This window comes from Pollicipes pollicipes, unplaced genomic scaffold, assembly GCF_011947565.3.
Source record: "Pollicipes pollicipes isolate AB1234 unplaced genomic scaffold, Ppol_2.1 Scaffold_7231;HRSCAF=8579_pilon_pilon_pilon, whole genome shotgun sequence".
Classification (NCBI taxonomy): domain Eukaryota; kingdom Metazoa; phylum Arthropoda; class Thecostraca; order Pollicipedomorpha; family Pollicipedidae; genus Pollicipes; species Pollicipes pollicipes.
In genome coordinates, this window is record NW_023597034.1 from 17,384,996 (window position 1) to 17,403,452 (window position 18,457).

Sequence of the window (18,457 nt, forward strand, 5' to 3'; positions counted from 1 at the left end):
CTTGGAGCCCACGAGGAAGCCAAAGACACTAACCACTCGGCCATCACGCCTTCTGACCGCCTGTCAGGGATGGACGTCAGGGACCTCCAACAGGTGGCCTCAGTGCGACAGTACAGCTTGGCGCGTCACGCTGCGACTGCGCCTACAAAAACGGCTGCCGACCATACCGCTGCGACGTCCTTCTGCCCGACATAACATCCGCAGGCAACACCGCTCGCGTCGCAGTCCATCGTTAACTCGGTGCTGCGCGACATAACATCCGCAGGCAACACCGCTCGCGTCGCAGCCCATCGTTAACTCGGTGCGATCAACTCGCCGCGCAAGCCCCCATTACGCGTCGGATTATCTCCTGCAGTGTTCCACGGTCAAAACCAGTGCGGCATACCCGCGTGCACTGCAGAGGTGCAGCATATGGTCCGGCGACACCACCGCGAGCACTTCGAAATGCATGGGACGAGGTCGTGCCACATTTTTACCAATGTTGCTCATGCAACGAGACGTGCAAAGCTGGGCTTCATCACGATTTAGCCGCAAGCAGTAATGCCATTGTCAACATTGCAATGTCACATGTCGCATTCAAAATGTTAAAGAATGACTGCTTCCGTGGTGTTAATGCCCCTGAGCCGGGCTGTTCGGCGAGTATTGCCGACGTCGGTGAGCACAGTTGTCAGCACCATCCCTCCGTCCCGAGCCCCAGTGTTTTGGTCACTGACTCAGCCCACTACGCGCCAGGCCAACGGCAACGCTGCCCGACGCCAAGCCGGCGCCCGCGCCAGCCGCATGACGAGCCCGGGCGGCCAGTGCGCACGGAATGCCGCCGATCATATGTGGATATCAATGAAGACATCGCTGCGATGCGATGGCTTTAGGCTGGCACCGAGTTCAGCTCAAATGGCTCTGACTCCGAGGCCCACCGGCGAGCTTGACTCCCCGTGTCTGTCCTGAGACCCAGCCGTGACTCCAGCATCTCCAGTCGGTGCGCGTCGATCCCGACTGGGCCTGGCTCCCACCCCGACAGGTCCGAGTGGGCTCGCCCTGCGCGCGCGACCCGCTCCAGGCGCCACAGGGCACCGTGACGCGCTGCCAGATTGGCACGCTGCAGCGGGACATAATTACCCAGCGCCGCCAGACCGGGATGAAGCGTCCTGGCCGTCAGTGGAGCGTCGCGAGACGGGCGGTGCTGGTCCATATTCCCAAAAACGATATGACCCCCCAACAGGTAGCTTGTGCCACCTCATCGGCATATATAATTCAAGTCCACACTTTTCTATTCACCTGAGGCCATGGAGCAGCACAGAGCTTGTGCTTCCGCCCAACGCTGGTCAGCTCTTCGGCTGGGGGCGAAGCGGGACGCGCCGCGCCCCTGTTGCCTGACGCGCCCTCCCGGCCCGTGAGGAGCCCAGAGGACAGCCGGCAGGGCGCCCCTGTTGCCTGACGCGCCCTCCCCGGCCGGTGAGGAGCCCAGAGGGACAGCCGGCAGGCCGGCTGCATGTTATGGCGAGGGCCCGGGCCGCCATGCTGCGCCGCCGCCCGCGCAAATAAACAGACGGCCAAGCGGGGTTTGGTTTGGAGTTTGGTTTGGAGTTTGGTGCGGCATGTGGTTCGGGACGCAGTCCGCACATTCAAAACCGCACTCCGCCCTACACTGGGGGGCGGGGCGGGGGAGGGTAGGACGGAGTGCGGGGTTGAATGTGTGCCAGGGCGAGGTCTGGAGTGCGGTGCGCAGCGTGGTCCGCACTGGTTAGAGGTAGTCCAGAGTGCGTTCCACAGTGTGGTCGGAGCGTGGACTGACGTGTACTACAGAATATGGTTCCGAATGTGATTAGGAACCCAGCCCAGAGACCGGTATTGAGTGTGGTCCAGAATGGACCGGAAGGTGGTCCAGAATGCCCTGAACGTTGCTCAGAGTACGGTCCGAACTGTGCACTGATCCGGACTACTACGGATTACACCCCAGAGTACGGTCCGAACTGTGTACTGATCCGGACTACTACGGATTACATTCAAGAGTACGGTCCCAACTGTGTACTGATCCGGACTAGTACGGATTGCACTCCAGAGTACGGTCCGAACTGTGTACTGATCCGAACTAGAACGAATTACACTCCAGAGTACGGTCCGGACTGATCCGGAGCGCGGCCTGCATCGCATTCCGGACTGTGGTCTATAGCGCGGTTCAGTACGTGTCACAGAATGTGGTCCAAACTCTAGCGCGGAGCGCGGTCCGGAGTGTAGTCCGGGGTCTTGTCGGGCGCGGCGGACCAGCTCAGTACGCCCAGCACCACCGAGACTCGGTTGGACCGCATCTGCAGTCCGTCAGGCACGGACCGGAGGGGGGGGGGGGAGGGGCGTCCTGCGTTGTATCTGCAAGCCATCCGGCTACACACCAGCGCGAAACTGGCCGACGGAGATCTGCTGCAACACTGTTTATTTTAAATGCTGGTGGTCTGCTGCTCGGTCCATGATGCTCAACAGCCATATTAATAATAGAACAGTCGGGAGCCGCGGCTGAGGGTACGTTGTCAGACGTCAGTTGTTCAGGATAATTTGCGCGGGGGGCTCCGGAGCAAAGCGCTAGAAATCCTGACGTGCTCAACAGGGAACAAAGGCTTTGACATCCATACCACCAAGGCGCAGTGTCCCGGTGCGAGGTACGCACTACAGGTCCGAAGAGGCTTTTCAACAAGGAGCGAGTCATACAGCGGCCACGAGCTGCGCTCGGTGGTCGGCCGGTGGCCGGTGGCCGTCGGCCAGCCTGACCAGCCTTTGACAGCACCGCCACATGACGCTGCCGACCCGAGAGTCGGCCGCCGCCCAGGGGTCAGGCTTCAGAGAGCTGGCATCATTACCGACGGCACCGCGGGGATCACTCGGCCCCAGCCGCCGACTGCGTCACTGACCCCCACTCCGCGGTCCTCAGTCTGGTCTCCCCGGTAAGGCGTTCGTCAAGGCAGTCCCACACGACACGCGTGTGCAGCACTCGCTGGCCCATCAATGCTTCCCTAGCGCCAGGTGAAGATTTGCAATCTTTTAAAGGCTCCCGCAGACATCCATGATGAAGAACGCCTACATTCTGAGCTTGCGAACTAACTAACAGCTTCATGCAAGCAGAAAAAGACAGTAACAAACCATATTCGCTAGCCTTCCAACACCGGAAAAGCACTGTTTTGTTTAGAATCCAAGAATACCAGACGATGCATGTCGGTATCGCTTACCATTTCAAGTTAGCAATTCTTGACACACCCCATTAAAAACAAAACAATGTTATGTATACCATCGGAAGTGCGTAAATAGTACATGGGCCCCCCTCCCATCCAGCATCCAACATGAATCGAATACACACAGAAATGACAAACTAAGTCAAGACTAAGACTGCTCACATCTATGGCGAGCGATTTGTTCTCATACCGCCATGAACTACTGTTGGAGAGATGGTAAAATATAAGCCATAATGAAGTGCCATATCTACTTTATGCTTACCACAACTCGCGCGTCCCACATGACACGCTAACGCTAACTGAGTTTCAGCTAGCTAAGCTAATTGAGTTCCCAGCTAATTAATTGACACGGCCAAGGTTACATTGATATGACACATGTGGTGGCATATCAAACTTTCTTGGAAATGCACTGACAATGCAAAGTTATGGTAGTGGCCACTGTGGGTTACTCAATATTTGTGTGACTCGCGACTCGTTTCGGAACAAACAGACGAGCGAGCTGCATGGCAGGGTCCAGAGTCCATGATGCATTCAAGAAACAGAGTGTTTCCATCCAATAGGAACTTACTCGCTGCAGCTTAAATAACAAGGTGATAGCCTCATAAAATTAATTACCTTTAATCAGCAAACATCCACGGTAGCCTTTTTGATGTATTACTTCCACCTGGAAATTATAAATCCATTTAGCAATTATCACTTGCCCTGGTCAGGCAAGACTTGCCCTCTCACCTGTCCTGGTCAGGCAAGACTTGCCCTCTCACCTGCCCTGGTCAGGCGAGACTTGCCCTCCCACCTGCCCTGGTCAGGCAAGACTTGCCCTCCCACCTGCCCTGGTCAGGCAAGACTTGCCCTCCCACCTGCCCTGGTCAGGCAAGACTTGCCCTCCCACCTGCCCTGGTCAGGCAAGACTTGCCCTCTCACTGGCCCTGGTCAGGCAAGACTTGCCCTCTCACCTGCCCTGGTCAGGCAAGACTTGCCCTCTCACTGGCCCTGGTCAGGCAAGACTTGTCACCTCACTGGCCCTGGTCAGGCAAGACTTGCCCTCTCACCTGCCCTGGTCAGGCAAGACTTGCCCTCTCACCTGCCCTGGTCATTTGACCCGGCCGAAACTTTTGCTTTCCAAGGCATAAGTTCACGTTCAGCTATTAGCAGCCCGCTGTTTCTTTCATGCATGCTGTATGAAGGGCATTTACGTGCAGCTAGAATGAAAAATGAGGCAACTTAATTAAAACAACAGTTTTGACAGATGAGCCTATCTTTTTGCCAAACCGTTATCATCCTTCTGAGCCTACGGGTTGCGAACCCGTGAGTTTGCGCAAAGCGTTCTTCACACGGGGGTCCGGGGTTAGGTCAGGTAATGTTTGTACGGTTGGGTCGGGTCGGGTCGGGTCGGGTCGGATCGGATCGGATCGGATCGGATCGGATCGGATCGGATCGGATCGGATCGAATCGAATCGAATCGAATCGGATCGGGTTGGGTCGGGTCGGGTCGGGTCGGGTCGGATCGGATCGGATCGGATCGGATCGGATCGGATCGGATCGGATCGGGTCGGGTCGGGTCGGGTCGGATCGGATCGGATCGGATCGGATCGGATCGGATCGGATCGAATCGAATCGGATCGGGTTGGGTCGGGTCGGTCGGGTCGGGTCGGGTTGGGTCGGGTCGGGTCGGGTTGGGTCAAGTCAGGCCTCTCGTTAAGACGCAACATTCCCGTGCATTCCGTCGCAGCAGCCCTGCGAGCTTATCTGCGATTCGCTCACAATCGTGCCGCTGCTGTGCCCCCATTGTCCACTAACCAAAGGCACGTACCGGGGCACCGTGCGCACCGCGCGGGCGGTTACACAGTGGGGGTGCATGCTGCCCCAAAATGACTAAAAGGTGAGGTGACTGCCCCGTGCGCTTCATGTAGTTGGGCCCCTCCAACGGCTAGATCAGCTATATGAGCTACACAACTATCGTGGGCTGAAATTGGGTACACCTGGCCATGTGATGTAGGAACACAACGCAGTGGATAACCGGGATGATATCAGTGGCATTGCCACGTGTCGTCAGCATTGTCTCCACCGCAGACACTGCCAGACCGCCAGGACATCCCCCTACAACGTGCCGCGAGTCAGCGGCAAAGCGGTTCCGGCTGGGAGGCAGGAGCCCTCCCCAGCTCCGGCCTGGCATGGTGTGGCGTCTCTGATGCTTGTCAAGGGCCGCCCCAGGGGCCTGCGAGGCACGGAGGGAGGAAAACACCGCTGACTATCGGCACTTGCGCTCCCATACCAGAGCGAGGCCACTGACCGGCGAGCGCGGTCACTCACCTCCCCGTCCCCTCCCCGCCACGTCTGCAGCTGTGACGGCCGACCACGTGCGTGTGCGTGTGCGTGTGCGTGTGCGTCGGACACGTCCGCTAAGCCTAACTTTGTTTATGGACTGTGTAGCAGTGCTATGGAGTGTATGACATTCGCAGTTCCTGGACCGCGTCCGCTGCCAGCCCGGAAAGGTGCACAGAGTTGCGAGACACCATACGCGTTGGGACTGAGCACGGCGGTCGCTCTTGGCTCGGGGACTCGAGGACGAGTCCACGGAGCGATGCTCGAGGGGAGGCTGCCCACAACAGACAAACAGCGCCTAGTTGGTTGGCGGGTTGCATGAGAACCAGCCGCTGGACAGCAGGCCCGCGTTCACAGACAGCACGCAGCGCTGCGCCGGCTCAACCAGCGGCCAGTCGACTGCCATTAATCCTGCAACAGTGTGTTCCCTCAAGAATCAACAGCGGCTATTTTTTCCTGAAAACTATGATGTACAAAAGCTAAAATTTCCGTTGTAACAGGGTTTACTTCATTTGTATTCGTCACTATTCATGTTCCCCTATTGAAGCAGCAGCGCGGAGCGCCAGTAGCTCGATGGTGACCTCGGTTGGGGCCACAGCCGGGTCTCTTCGCGTTCAGTCCACATGATAAGGACGGCCGCTGCCAGATGTGCATGACGTTAGCATGCAACACGCTGGCTGGCAGCAAGGTAATGTGCTCCAGAAAACCTGTCGGCGCTACGCTTGTCTGGCCTGGTTCATAACAGACGGTGCCGCAGGCAGAGCGAGCATGGACGTGAGCTAACCGAGCATATTCCGGCTCCAGCAGCCCGGCCAGTCTCGCCCCGAAGACGGGGATCCATAGCTTTACAAAGTTGCATCAGGGGTTCTGCTGACTGCATCGGCACGGGGCTTTCAACAGCGAACAATTTTTTAGAAGTTGTGCTAAAATATTTCCGAGGCACTTGAATGCAGGCTGATTGCTCAGCGGTGATATTTCTTCACCGTTATAACATCACCACTGTTTGATCTCTCCATTTAATTCCGAGTACGAAGGTAAAATTTTCATACTGTGAAACTGTAGACAGCAGGTTAGAACGGGTCCAAATCCGCGCGATCCGGCGTCGCAGCGAGATACGAACCATTCCTCATAGACGAGAACACGGACATTCCTGCTGACAGCCACGTGGGTCAATGCGGTCGGTCTCACATGACAGACACGTGGGTCAATGCGGTCGGTCTCGCATGACAACCACGTGGGTCGATGCGGTCGGTCTCGCGTGACAACCACGTGGGTCAATGCGGTCGGTCTCGCATGACAACCACGTGGGTCAATGCGGTTGGTCTCGCATGACAACCACGTGGGTCAATGCGGTCGGTCTCGCATGCGCGAACGTGCGCCAACTATGGGTCCGCAAGCTTAGGTGCGTTTCTAAGGATTCGTGGCGAAGGTCACCAACCAGAGCAGGTAGAGATATGACACCAGCACTGCACGATGCGCGCGGAGGTACTGTCTTCCTGGAGTGATCTCAGCGCCGTTTTCCGGCGCAAACCGGCGCAAACCTTAGGTGCGCCACTACTAGAACGGAACGCCGCACATGGCACCCTTCCAAAACCGGTCTCAAATAAAATACGCTGAGGTTTAAGCTCAGACGGATCGGGCCATGGAACTACATTCGCGCAAAATCCGGGTTTCTTGTAACCAATATCCATTAAGTGCATCTCCGCTGCTACGGTTACAACGGTGAGGCATTCAAATCCATTAAAAACTTTCATTCATGTGAGTACCCAAATACGGCAGGCTCCAATCGCTTACGTTCAAGTATCACCCACATGGCGATAACAATCACGTCTGTTTTCACCTCGCGCACGCCACGCCGTAAGACATCTTTTCGGCGGCTACGTCGGGTGTGTTCAAACAGACGGAATGGCACAAGTATCGAGCACGCAGTTAGTACGCAGCTTACAGTAGTTGTTATCCCCGCAACGCAAAAGTCTGAGCAAAACACTCCGCCCATATCAGGGCATTCAGCACCTATTGACATCACGAAGATGACGGAACATATTGGCGATAATGCGGTAGCTTTCCAGCTTTTCAAAACAAACACTGGGCAGCCCAGGTGGACAGGAGTGCGGAAGTGATTAAACTGAATGTTCACGTTGCCAAAGGATGACACCACTGAACCAGACAGTGGTCAGGTGTTCCTCCAGCACTGTCTGCCCCAAAGGATGACACCACTGAGCCAGACAGTGGCCAGGTGTTCCTCCAGCACTGTCTACCCCAAAAGATGACACCACTGAGCCAGACAGTGGTCAGGTTTTCCTCCAGCGCTGTCTACGGTTCATGGCGAGTGCCCATCAGCATGTGAAGTCTGGCTCCTTACTGGCATGCGTTTGCTTACATTCCCTCCGCTGCCAAAAGCGCCAGAGCACCGTCTGCTCATTGCGCAGTACAGCCGTCGCGCGGTCTGACCGTGATGTCAGCCTTGAGTGGGGTCGAGAACCTCCAGGGCCTCGGCCAGGGTCGGGCACCACCAGGGCCTTGATCAGGGCCGGACACCGCCCGGCACAGCTCCTGCCGAGGCGCGTGGGTTGTGATAGCGAGCTCAGTGATAAGCCCATGCTCGGAGTGGGCACCGTTCAACACGGCTCGGAAGCGCTATGTAGCTACTGCCAGAAGCGTAGCAGTGCAGGCGGCCGACTTAAAGCCTGCGTTGCTGTAGGACGTGCAGCAGTTTGAGCGAACGCCTGTATGCTGCTGCGTTGCTGTCCGAGGTGCGCGGTGGGTACAAATACGTCACCGCCAAACGCGGTGGGCGTATTTGTACCTATATAGCCTGCAATCTGCACCATACTGTCACTCGTGTCGGCGCCAGAGCGGGCGTCTCGACCTGCATAAAGGCTACTGATGTGCACCCACGGTGTCAGCGTGGAGTGGTTGGAGGGGACGTGTGTGTGTGCGTGTGGGGCGTGTGTAGCGTGCGCTGTGTGCGGGTGCGGGTGGGGGTGCGGGTGGGGTGCGGGTGCGGGTGTGCGGGTGCGGGGGCGGGTGCGGGTGCGTGGTGCGGGTGCGGGTGCGGGGTGCGGGTGCGGGTGCGGGGTGCGGGGTGCGGCGTGCGGGTGTGTGCGGGTGCGGGTGCGGGTGCGGGTGCGCGTGCGCGTGCGCGTGCGCGTGCGCGTGCGTGCGCGTGCGCGTGCGCGTGCGCGTGTGCGTGTGCGTGTGCGTGTGCGTGTGCGTGTGTGCGTGTGTGTGTGGTGTGTGTGTGTGTGTGTGGTGTGTGTGTGTGTGTGTGTGTGTGGTGTGTGTGTGTGTGTGTGTGTGTGTGTGTGTGTGTGTGTGTGTGTGTGTGTGTGTGTGTGTTGTGTGTGTGTGTGTGTGTGTGTGTGTGTGGTGTGTGTGTGTGGGTGTGGGTGGGTGTGGGTGTGTGTGTGGGTGTGTGTGGGGTGTGTGTGGTGTGTGTGTGTGCAGGTTATGCCGCTGGCAGCAATGCAGCACGATCAGCAGCCCCACGAACACCGTGCACGGATGTCCAGATCGCGACAGATGGCGGACGAGAAGTAATATGTCAGAAGTCCTGACGATATGACCGCGGCTTGCTTTGCATCGCACTGTGACATGTCATGACGAGAGAAGGTCAAACGCGTGAATATAATATGATGCCGGGAACACGCGCAGCAACAGGCGAAAGCCGCCCGCAATCTGCGACACGAGCACCGAGAAAAAATCAGGAACCAAAAACGTGTCGATCATGCACACATATTACCTACACTGCGCAGCCTCCAAACGCAGAACAACTGAGATGAAAATTTAAAAAATGCAATAGAAGAAAATAGCAATAAAACTAAAATAATACAAGAATTGAGCCATCGTTATAGGTAGGAGCCGTTAGTTTTATCAAGGAGGCTCAACGACGCGCTCAATATTAAATGACAATGTGCGTCGACATCTCTCGCCGTCAACGCCGGCGAAGAACCTCTTGGATGAGAGTCAGGATAGGTCACATGATTTTCTGAACGCGGTCGTTGGGTGAACACACTCTAAGCTGTGCTGCACTATCCCCAAGTATCGACCAGCTGAGTTACGCCATCGACAAACATCAGCCGGCTGAGCTACACCATCCCCAAGTATCGACCAGCTGAGCCACGCCATCGACAAATGTCAGCCAGTTGAGCCAATCGTTCCCAAGCATCAGCCAGCTAAGTTACACCATTCCCAGGCATCAGCCAGCTGAGCCAGCCATCAACATGGAACTACCGAAGTGCATTCGCATCGATGAGCACATTGGCATTCCATCAATGCGCCGAATGACTCGTTTCAATTCCTGGAGACAGCAGCACCGCCAGGGCTCATTCGAACCTGCTGCAGGCTGGTTCGATGTCACTCAGATAACATACCACATTCCAAACTGTGCATGACGCTAGAAGAAGGAATACAATTACGCTAGATTGACGGTGTCAGTAGCTTGAAGAGCTCCCGGGCTAGCACGCACCAAACAATCGTCATTGCACGCACCAAACATAATCGTCATTGCACGCACCAAACGTCACTTGACAACGTCGCCCAGCCAGGGGCAACAAACAGCGGGTAATCGGTCTGCCCCATGCCTTGTTCACCAGATTAATATCGTTCCAAAACAAGGCTCAAGGACGCCACGCGAGCCAGAACCAGTTAATTTAATGGATGTTTTCATGCTGTCCGCACAATGTCTATTTGAAGGATTGAGAGAGGGCGGCAGACCGCGGCGTAAGCTGTCGATGACCTATATGAGCTCGACGGACACCTCTCGCGAGGTGGAGGCTCAACGCTCATAACCAAACCGGCACCGGGGGACTTTTCTGCATTGTGTTTATTTTCCGCGCTCTATCCTGAGTCAAAACACCCCGTGCTGAACATGACTTGCGATGCTCGCGAAGGCCGCACCCAGTGCCGGCGGTTGCCGAGCCGCAGCCGCTCACTGACCTGGACTGGGGCCAGCCTGCGGGCACGGTGAACTTCGCACGCCGCCGGCAGCCCAGCCCACCAATCGATCCAACCCTGGGCCGCGCACCCTCTCTCTCTCTCTCTCTCTCTCTCTCTCTAGTCACGTGACCGCAGCGAAATGTCGCGGCCGGCAGAGGTAAACAGCGCGCCAGGCGGCGCGCGCCGGGCAGGGCCGGGCGGGGCGGCGGCTGTCGTTACGCGGCGCCACGGCACTAATCGACAGGCGCCCGTCGCTGTCCCTGCTGCTGTAACAGCTGCGACCCTACCGCCGCCCCTGTTGCCGTTCCTGCCGCCGCCGGAGAGACAACGAACAGATGATTCTTTTCGGACAGAGGCGGTCTCTTTCGGACACCGACCGCCCATCTCGCACAACGATGGCCCATCTCGGACAGCGACGTTCCATCTCGGACTGCGACTGTCCATCTCAGACAAGATTGGTCACTCTCGGAGAAAAAGAATCCTCCAGCACAGAAGTGGTCATTTTCGAACAAAGATGGTTTCTATCGAACAGAGGTGGCCCCCTCAGACGGAAGAGCTTTAGTGACAAGGCGTGAACAGAAGAGATAGTCTCTCCCTGACAAGGACGACTCCCTGGACGGGGACGGTCCTCTCCGGTGGAGACGGACAACGGTTCACCGTCCGGCCGCACGCACCACCGTCACGCGTCCCTCCGTCGCCGGCGGATCCAGCGCTGCGCCTTGGTAATCGCGCTCACATGACCCAGCGGGGGCCGCCGCTTCCCACCGGTCGGCCGATCTACATCACACTCAGGGGGAGGAAGCCACCGGGCCGTGTTGCACCGGCGGCGCCGGACCGATGGGCCGGCATCGGTCGGCAGCTGGTGCAACATCGATCGTTCGCTACCGACCGGCGTCGCACCGGGGGCTCCAGTGATACATGGGGCCCAGATCGGGCATCGACTCTCCGTGCCCCACCGCCAGCCGGCACTGAGAGCAGGCCGCCCGACTCGGCTCACACGGCGCCATACAGGAGAGGGGGGTGTCTCCCCTTATCAGCTTCGGCGAGCGTGAGCATGAACACTGGGCGAGGAGTGCACGTAAGCCAACTAAACAAGAAAAGCAACTTACGTCATAAAACGTTTTGTAGTGGTTTACGACACTTCCTAGCGTAAACACTCGCGTGCATACACCGAAGGTGCTTCTAAAGTATGGTGTTCTGCGCGAAGCTTTGAAAAGAGTAATCCCGCGGTTCTCCTTTATGCATTTGTGTCGTTTGCTTGAGTACCGGGCATCTGAAAGGTCTATAAAACTGCCGAGAAGTTAGACGTGCAGTCACTGAAGCTTGCTACTGATAAAGTTCGCTGAGCAGTTGGCCCCATGGCAAGTGGAAACTGTGAGTTGCACGTTTAAAACATTTTAAGTGGAAAACCGTGGCTCCTTCTCAGACGGACGAATATAACCTCTCAGCAGCCACCAATACGCTGACGGCCAATCGACGTGTCTGGGCGTGGGGAATCACACAGGCGAACCCTCATTAGCAGAGTGGCCCTCTGCTAGCAAAATCGATCAAAACTTTAGCTATAAAGCGTGCTATGTCCCGGTTATGGCTTCCGCGAGGTCCCCACTTCAAAACGCCTTAGTACGCTATTTGGCTTATGGGCAAGAAATATCTTCTTTGTTTTAGCAAGCATGCGTGGATATTGCAAAAAAGAACATAAGCGTGGCATTAATTAGCGAGTTTCCTCGGATATCCACCGCGTGTTTGAGTGTACTAGCCTGCACTCCGCCAGGCATCAGTGCTGGGCCTGAACGCCGCTCAGCCGGACCAATACTGGACCTTTCCGCCGCTCAGCCGACCAATACTGGACCTTTCCGCCGCTCAGCCGACCAATACTGGACCTTTCCGCCGCTCAGCCGACCAATACTGGACCTTTCCGCCGCTCAGCCGACCAATACTGGACCTTTCCGCCCCTCAGCCTGCCAACACTGGGCCTGTCCGCCGCTCAGCCGACCAATATTGGACTTTTCCGCCGCTCAGCCGACCAATAATGGACCTTTCCGTCGCTCAGCCTGCCAATACTGGGCCTGTCCGCCGCTCAGCCGACCAATACTGGACTTTTCCGCCGCTAAGCCGACCAATAATGGACCTTTCCGTCGCTCAGCCCGCCAATACTGGGCCTGTCCGCCGCTCAGCCGACCAATACTGGGCTTGTCCGCCGCTCAAACTGTCAATAATGGATTGATGAGATTAGTTTAAAGCCAGTACGCACTATATAAAGGGCAGTAATCACATGTCACCTACCAAGTTGGGAGCGGTACAGGATAGCACCCTCGGCCCGATCTTGTTCAATGTTTTCACAAACGACCTTCCATGTCACCCATCTGACCACAGTAAGACAGCGTCCTATGCAGACGACTCGATCCTGCCCCATAGTGCATCGCTGGTGGGCTCCAGCTGGCATGGTCTGTCCATACTGTCGACGTGACCCAGTTACTGCTACGGACTACTCAAAGCCATTAAAACAGCCAGTATGTGCCGTTGCATACTCTATTATGAACTACAAATGACCATTGCACGCATTGCACGCTTTTGTGATGTGTATTTCTTTTCTTGAGAATGATAAGGCGCCTTTTCATAACGACAATGACTTGGCAGCCTGTATGATTCTCTGGCGGCAACAGAGACAGCCTCCCCACAGCCCACAACGATGCCAACGACACCCATCAACCAGCCCATGAATAAATACTGGCCACGTCCACCGTTGAGCCAGTTTTTGCGGCGCTCTGCGCTGAAACAGGTACGCGCCAAACAACTTACCGATGGGCTGGGCCGTGCCCAGAATAGGCACGTTTTTGCATCCTCGCCTGTGTCCGATGGCAACTCGATTCGGGACTCAAACTGCGCATTCGACCGGCGTGCAGCGCTCGAAGGTCTGCAAGTGGCTGTGCTTGTTGAGCACACAGCGTTGAACAAAAATGTCGATGCCTGTCTTATTTGCCGCATGCATCACATCGTAGCGTGAATTCGTGCGGTAGCAGAGCGACCAGATATGTAGCGACGTTGAAGTTCTCCGAAGGACAGGCGACGCGCCTTACTATTATCTGGCGTGAATGGATGCTTACCCGTTAACTATACCCTGCTTCGCGCGCGCGTCGTTGTGCGTATGATACTACAACACCAATCAGTAGGAAACCGGAGGCTTACAAAAAAGTTGCGGTAGGGCACGTCTTGGGGAAGGGCAAAAGGAACTAAGATAGGATGTGTAATCTATATCGTAGCATTCAACGGCAAAAGTGATTCTACTTCCTGCAAAGTTGTGGAGCATCACGCGCCCTCCAACTTCGCGCCTGTGTTAAGCCATCACAATTTGTAAGCGTCGACCAAACATACGTCCGGTAACAGACTCGGACGAGGTGACGGGCGTGGACGAGGAGACAGACTCGGACGAGGCGACAGACGTGGACGAGGAGACAGACTCGGACGAGGCGACAGGCGTGGACGAGGAGACAGACTCGGAAGAGGCGACACGTTGGGACGAGGCGACGGACGCGGATGAGGCGACAGGCTCGGATGAGAGTCTGAGAGCTGCGTGGCCGAACGCTACTCACCATCTCCTCCACCCAGACGGGCTCGGTCGAGTACTGCCGAGACAGCGAGCGGGTCTTGATCGGCGGTGGCCGACTCGGCGGCTTGCTATCCCCGGGCGATGACATGGTCCCAGCACCGATTGCAGACGGACACGGGATGTCCCAGTGGGTCTCAGCACCGACTGCAGACAGACACGGGAGGCGTCAGGGGATCCCACCACCTACTGCAGGCGGACACGGGAAGCGTCGGTGGGTCCCAGCACCGAGTGCAGACGGACACGGGATGTCTCAGTGGGTCCCAGCACCGAGTGCAGACGGACACGGGAGGCGTCGGTGGGTCCCAGCACCGAGTGCAGACGGACACGGGATGTCTCAGTGGGCCCCAGCACCGAGTGCAGACGGACACGGGAGGCGTCAGCGAGTCTCAGCACCGAGTGCAGACGGACACGGGAGGCGTCGGTGGGTCCCAGCACCGAGTGCAGACGGACACGGGAGGCGTCGGTGGGTCCCAGCACCGACTGCAGACGGACACAGGAGGCGTCGGTGCGTCTCAGTGCAAACTGCAGACCGACAGGGGAGTTGACAGTTAATGATATGTTGGCTGTATGTGACATACATCGAACATCGTCTCATGGTAGGGGGAACCGAGATGAAGAAAATATCGCAGACAGCCGGACGCCCTCTCGCGATAACAGGGTCAATGCTCAGCAGTTGTGTTTGCTATGGTGCACGAAGAAACAGCTGCGCACGAAGAAGAAGCTCAGTGCTAAAGCTTGCTTCTTCCCAGATTTTCACTTCAAGGACACATAATGCTGCCGTAATGACAAGTTACGAAATGTCCTACGATGCATGCACGTACGACGCCTGCGCTTGCAGACATCATCTCGATATTTAATCTACCTTATATCAAGCCAACCAATGGCTCGAGGCAACTTTCCCGCACTAGAACCTGCCTTTAGATTTGGTTCCAAACGATTTCTTGCCTGGAGCGTGGAAAAGCCAGTATCGGATTTCATGCCCGGAAAAGCGCACGTATCTAAACCGTTTCGCATTTCCGAGTGCGGAGCTCATTGGTGGCATCGCGACAGCTAGTGCGGCACGCTCCGGGCCGCTGACAACGGCTCGTGCGCGCCAGCCCCACAGACGGACGGGCTGGCGGTGAGCACCGAGCGAGGCGGCGTCCCAGACTTGGCACGGCAGCGCCACAGGGTCGCAGTTCCAAGCCGTCCCTATACTGGGCCGCGGCCTGCGGACTCCCGATACTGGGCCGCGGCCTGCGGACTCCTGATGCTGGGCTACGAACGGGACCACAGGATGGGCAGGAGAGCCGTCCGCACACCCCACCGACGGAGTAGCGGGATAACAAGGGCCAGAGGACTACGACACCCCACCGACGGAGTAGCGGGATAAAAAGGGCCAGAGGACTACGACACCCCACCGACGGAGTAGCGGGATAACAAGGGCCAGAGGACTACGACACCCCACCGACGGAGTAGCGGGATAACAAGGGCCAGAGGACTACGACACCCCACCGACGGAGTAGCGGGATAACAAGGGCCAGAGGACTACGCACGAGACAAGCGCCAACCAAAACTGAATGTCGATGGCGTAATTAATGATGCCGTCCATCGATTCATCGACTCCAGGCCTCTCAAGGACCCCTCCCATCGGTCGGACGAGTGGTCAGGCCCTCGTCCAAACGCAGCACGCGCACGGCCGGAGCACCGCCCTGCGTCCACTGGCAGCACGCGCACAGCCGGAGCACCACCCCGCGTCCACTGGCAGCACGCGCACAGCCGTAGCACCACCCCGCGTCCACTAGCAGCACGCGGACAGCCGGAACACCACGCTGTTGTGCGGCTGGTCGGGACGCCTTTGACGGCCGAGCAGGCCGACTTTGATGGGTACGGTGCCGCTTGGCGCGAGCCGGGCTTCATTTCCCGCTGGGCTGCTGGAGCGGCCGGCGCGCTCCACGCGCGGTCAGGAGTGCTGATTGGCCACATGTTAGAGCTGCCAGACGGACGAGCGTGACCGCTGGAGAGCACCGACTCCGGAGCGAGGTCAAACCGGAAAACTGGGCGCCGCGCCAAACGCCGTTATTGAAAGCCAAACGTACGAGTTGACTGGTGGAAAATGATCGATGCCGAGACAGGTTAACGGTATAAGGCTGCGGAAAGAAAGGTTTTTGGATGACAGTTGTGAACATTGCTAAATTCAGTAGAACTCAGAAGAGCATTGTCATATCGCTCATGCCGCATTTCCATCCATTCATGTTTAATTGTGGTACGTATATCAGCACGATGATAGCATTTGCAAGACTCAAAACGCTTTTTGAACACATCAGTGAGCTCACCCCACTTCACCGAGTTAAACTGTGTTTACTCGGTGGAGTGGTGTGAAAGGAAACTCGAAAATGACTAGGGTAAACTGTGTTTACTCCTTTTGAGAGCCAGACATCGCGCGGCCCAGAAGCAGAGTTTCCATCCTTTCTATGGCAGCACTTTGTAAGGCGATGGCAACTTGTACGTACTGACCACATAGGCGGATCCTGGTGGGGGGGGGGGGGGGGCACGGGGCCATGTCCCCCAAAACTCTGAGAGTATATTTTGCCCCCCTACCCAAAACATTCCCAGAACTTCATAAAAGTTTCGTCTACTTACCTCAAACATGTGCCTCAAAATAATAGCCTACGCAATAGCAAATACATAATAGCAAAATAATACCTCAAAATGAGGGTTGCCAGCTTTGTAAACATGCATACTGTATATAAAAGATTCAAACGTATTTCGGTGCTTGAATGGTGTCCCTACTAGGTACTCGCGAGAGGCACCATGCACTGGACCTCGGATCCCACACCAGCCAGTTGGCGACGAAAGCTTGCCACCCCCCCCCCCCCAAAAAAAAACAACTCCAGGCTAGATCCGCCCCTGACTGACTACATCCGCTGTGTTACCTTGCGCTAATTCGTTTCTTTTTGGGGCCCCACCCAAAAAAGTAACGTCATGAAATAAGGCTTGGTGATGAAGGGAAAACGTTCGCAAATGTAAAGAAGTCATCACTAGAGCACTACAACCGTTTTTGAGGAGGACATGACGCCGAGCCACGTGAACTCAAGTGCGTGCGGCGAAAAATGGCCTCGAAGTCGGCGCGCCCTCAAACACTGATAAACACATTAATAACTCAGCCCAGCGGGGCACGCAAACGCCCTGACGAGCCTGGGCAGAGATGTAATCAAGTGCGATGACCGGGGGTACGTTCATTCCCTGTCACCTGTCTGACTGTGATTACGCGCATGTGAAGAAATGTCGACATTTTCAAGATCAAGGTGAATTAATACAAATGATGGACAGCAAAAATGACACGCCAAATACATGCATCACGCAGATACTACGCCGCACTTGAATGAGTTCTTTGATAACAGCATTGGAATCGGGCGCCCGGAACCGTACGCAGAATTTTGCAAAAGTGAAGAGGGGCATAAACCAGCTTTGCAATAAAAAAATGACCTGGCGCGCAAAATCTGTTGCATTGCATAAAACAACATTGCGTGTTATTACCGATCTACCAACTTGCAAGTTCTAGATCGTTGTTTCAGTGCCAACATTTCTTCACGCATGCATCAATAAATGTAACAAATCTGAAAAGGGAGAGGCATGTAACCTAAGGGTCAATGTGTGAAAACGCCCCAAGTGCCTCACATTGCAGAATCCTGCATGCGCCCCCGAGTGGAAGACATATGCGGTGAGACATTGTGATTGATAGCGATCCATTCCTCTGCAGTACATTCGGGGCAGAAGAAACAAACACGCGCGACAGCTGGCAGCGTTGACGGTCACTCACGCTTAACGCGTCACGACCTCAGGCCACTAGGAGCAGGATGCGGCGCTTCCACGGCTCGTGCGGTGACGTGGCCGTTGCCCTCCGACGCCGCTCACTGCCGTGTTGCACTAAAAATACCGGTGGTCGGGCAGGCGTCGGCGCGCGCTACTCCACTGCAGCGCGTCGGTGAGCCAACTGTGGCGTACGTCCCACCGCGCGGCGCGCCGCCCCCCCCCCCCCCCCCTCCCTCTCTATCCCCGTCCGGCACCCCTTCACGCGCGCCGAGGGGGGACAGCACACCGGCCGAATTCGGGGCTGAGTGGCCGGCTTCGGCAGCGGGGCGGTGGTTTGCCTTGGCCGAAGTCGCGCGCGAGCTGCCCACCGGTGGCAGAGGCGGCCGGGTTTTTGTCGGTGTGCATTTGTAGGGTGTCCAGGGATGGCGTGTGGCGAGCGGTGGCGAGCGGAGGATCGTGGCGGTGCGGTCGTCGTGAATGGGTGCCAGATTGGTGATCATGAATAGCAACATGCCGGGGACATTATTGGCGAAGCTGGCTGTTTTAATTTATCTTGCAAGAACCGTCAATAGTAAAG

General features: G+C 56.6%; 1 protein-coding gene across 2 annotated transcripts in view; it reads right to left on the bottom strand.

Moving 5' to 3' along the window:
- Positions 1–18,065, bottom strand: part of LOC119109432 (uncharacterized protein ZK1073.1) — a 47,846-nt gene extending 29,781 nt beyond the window's left edge. Inside the window, exons 1-2 of one of the 2 annotated variants that reach the window (XM_037233046.1) lie at positions 17,888–18,065; positions 14,069–14,229 (exon numbers count right to left, since the gene is read on the bottom strand). In XM_037233046.1, the coding sequence (XP_037088941.1) occupies positions 14,069–14,173 (105 nt within the window). In that variant the 5' untranslated portion in view covers positions 14,174–14,229; positions 17,888–18,065. The remainder of the gene's footprint in view (positions 1–14,068; positions 14,230–17,887) is intronic. The other variant, XM_037233044.1, reaches the window with a different exon arrangement.
- Positions 18,066–18,457: the final 392 nt, after the last annotated feature.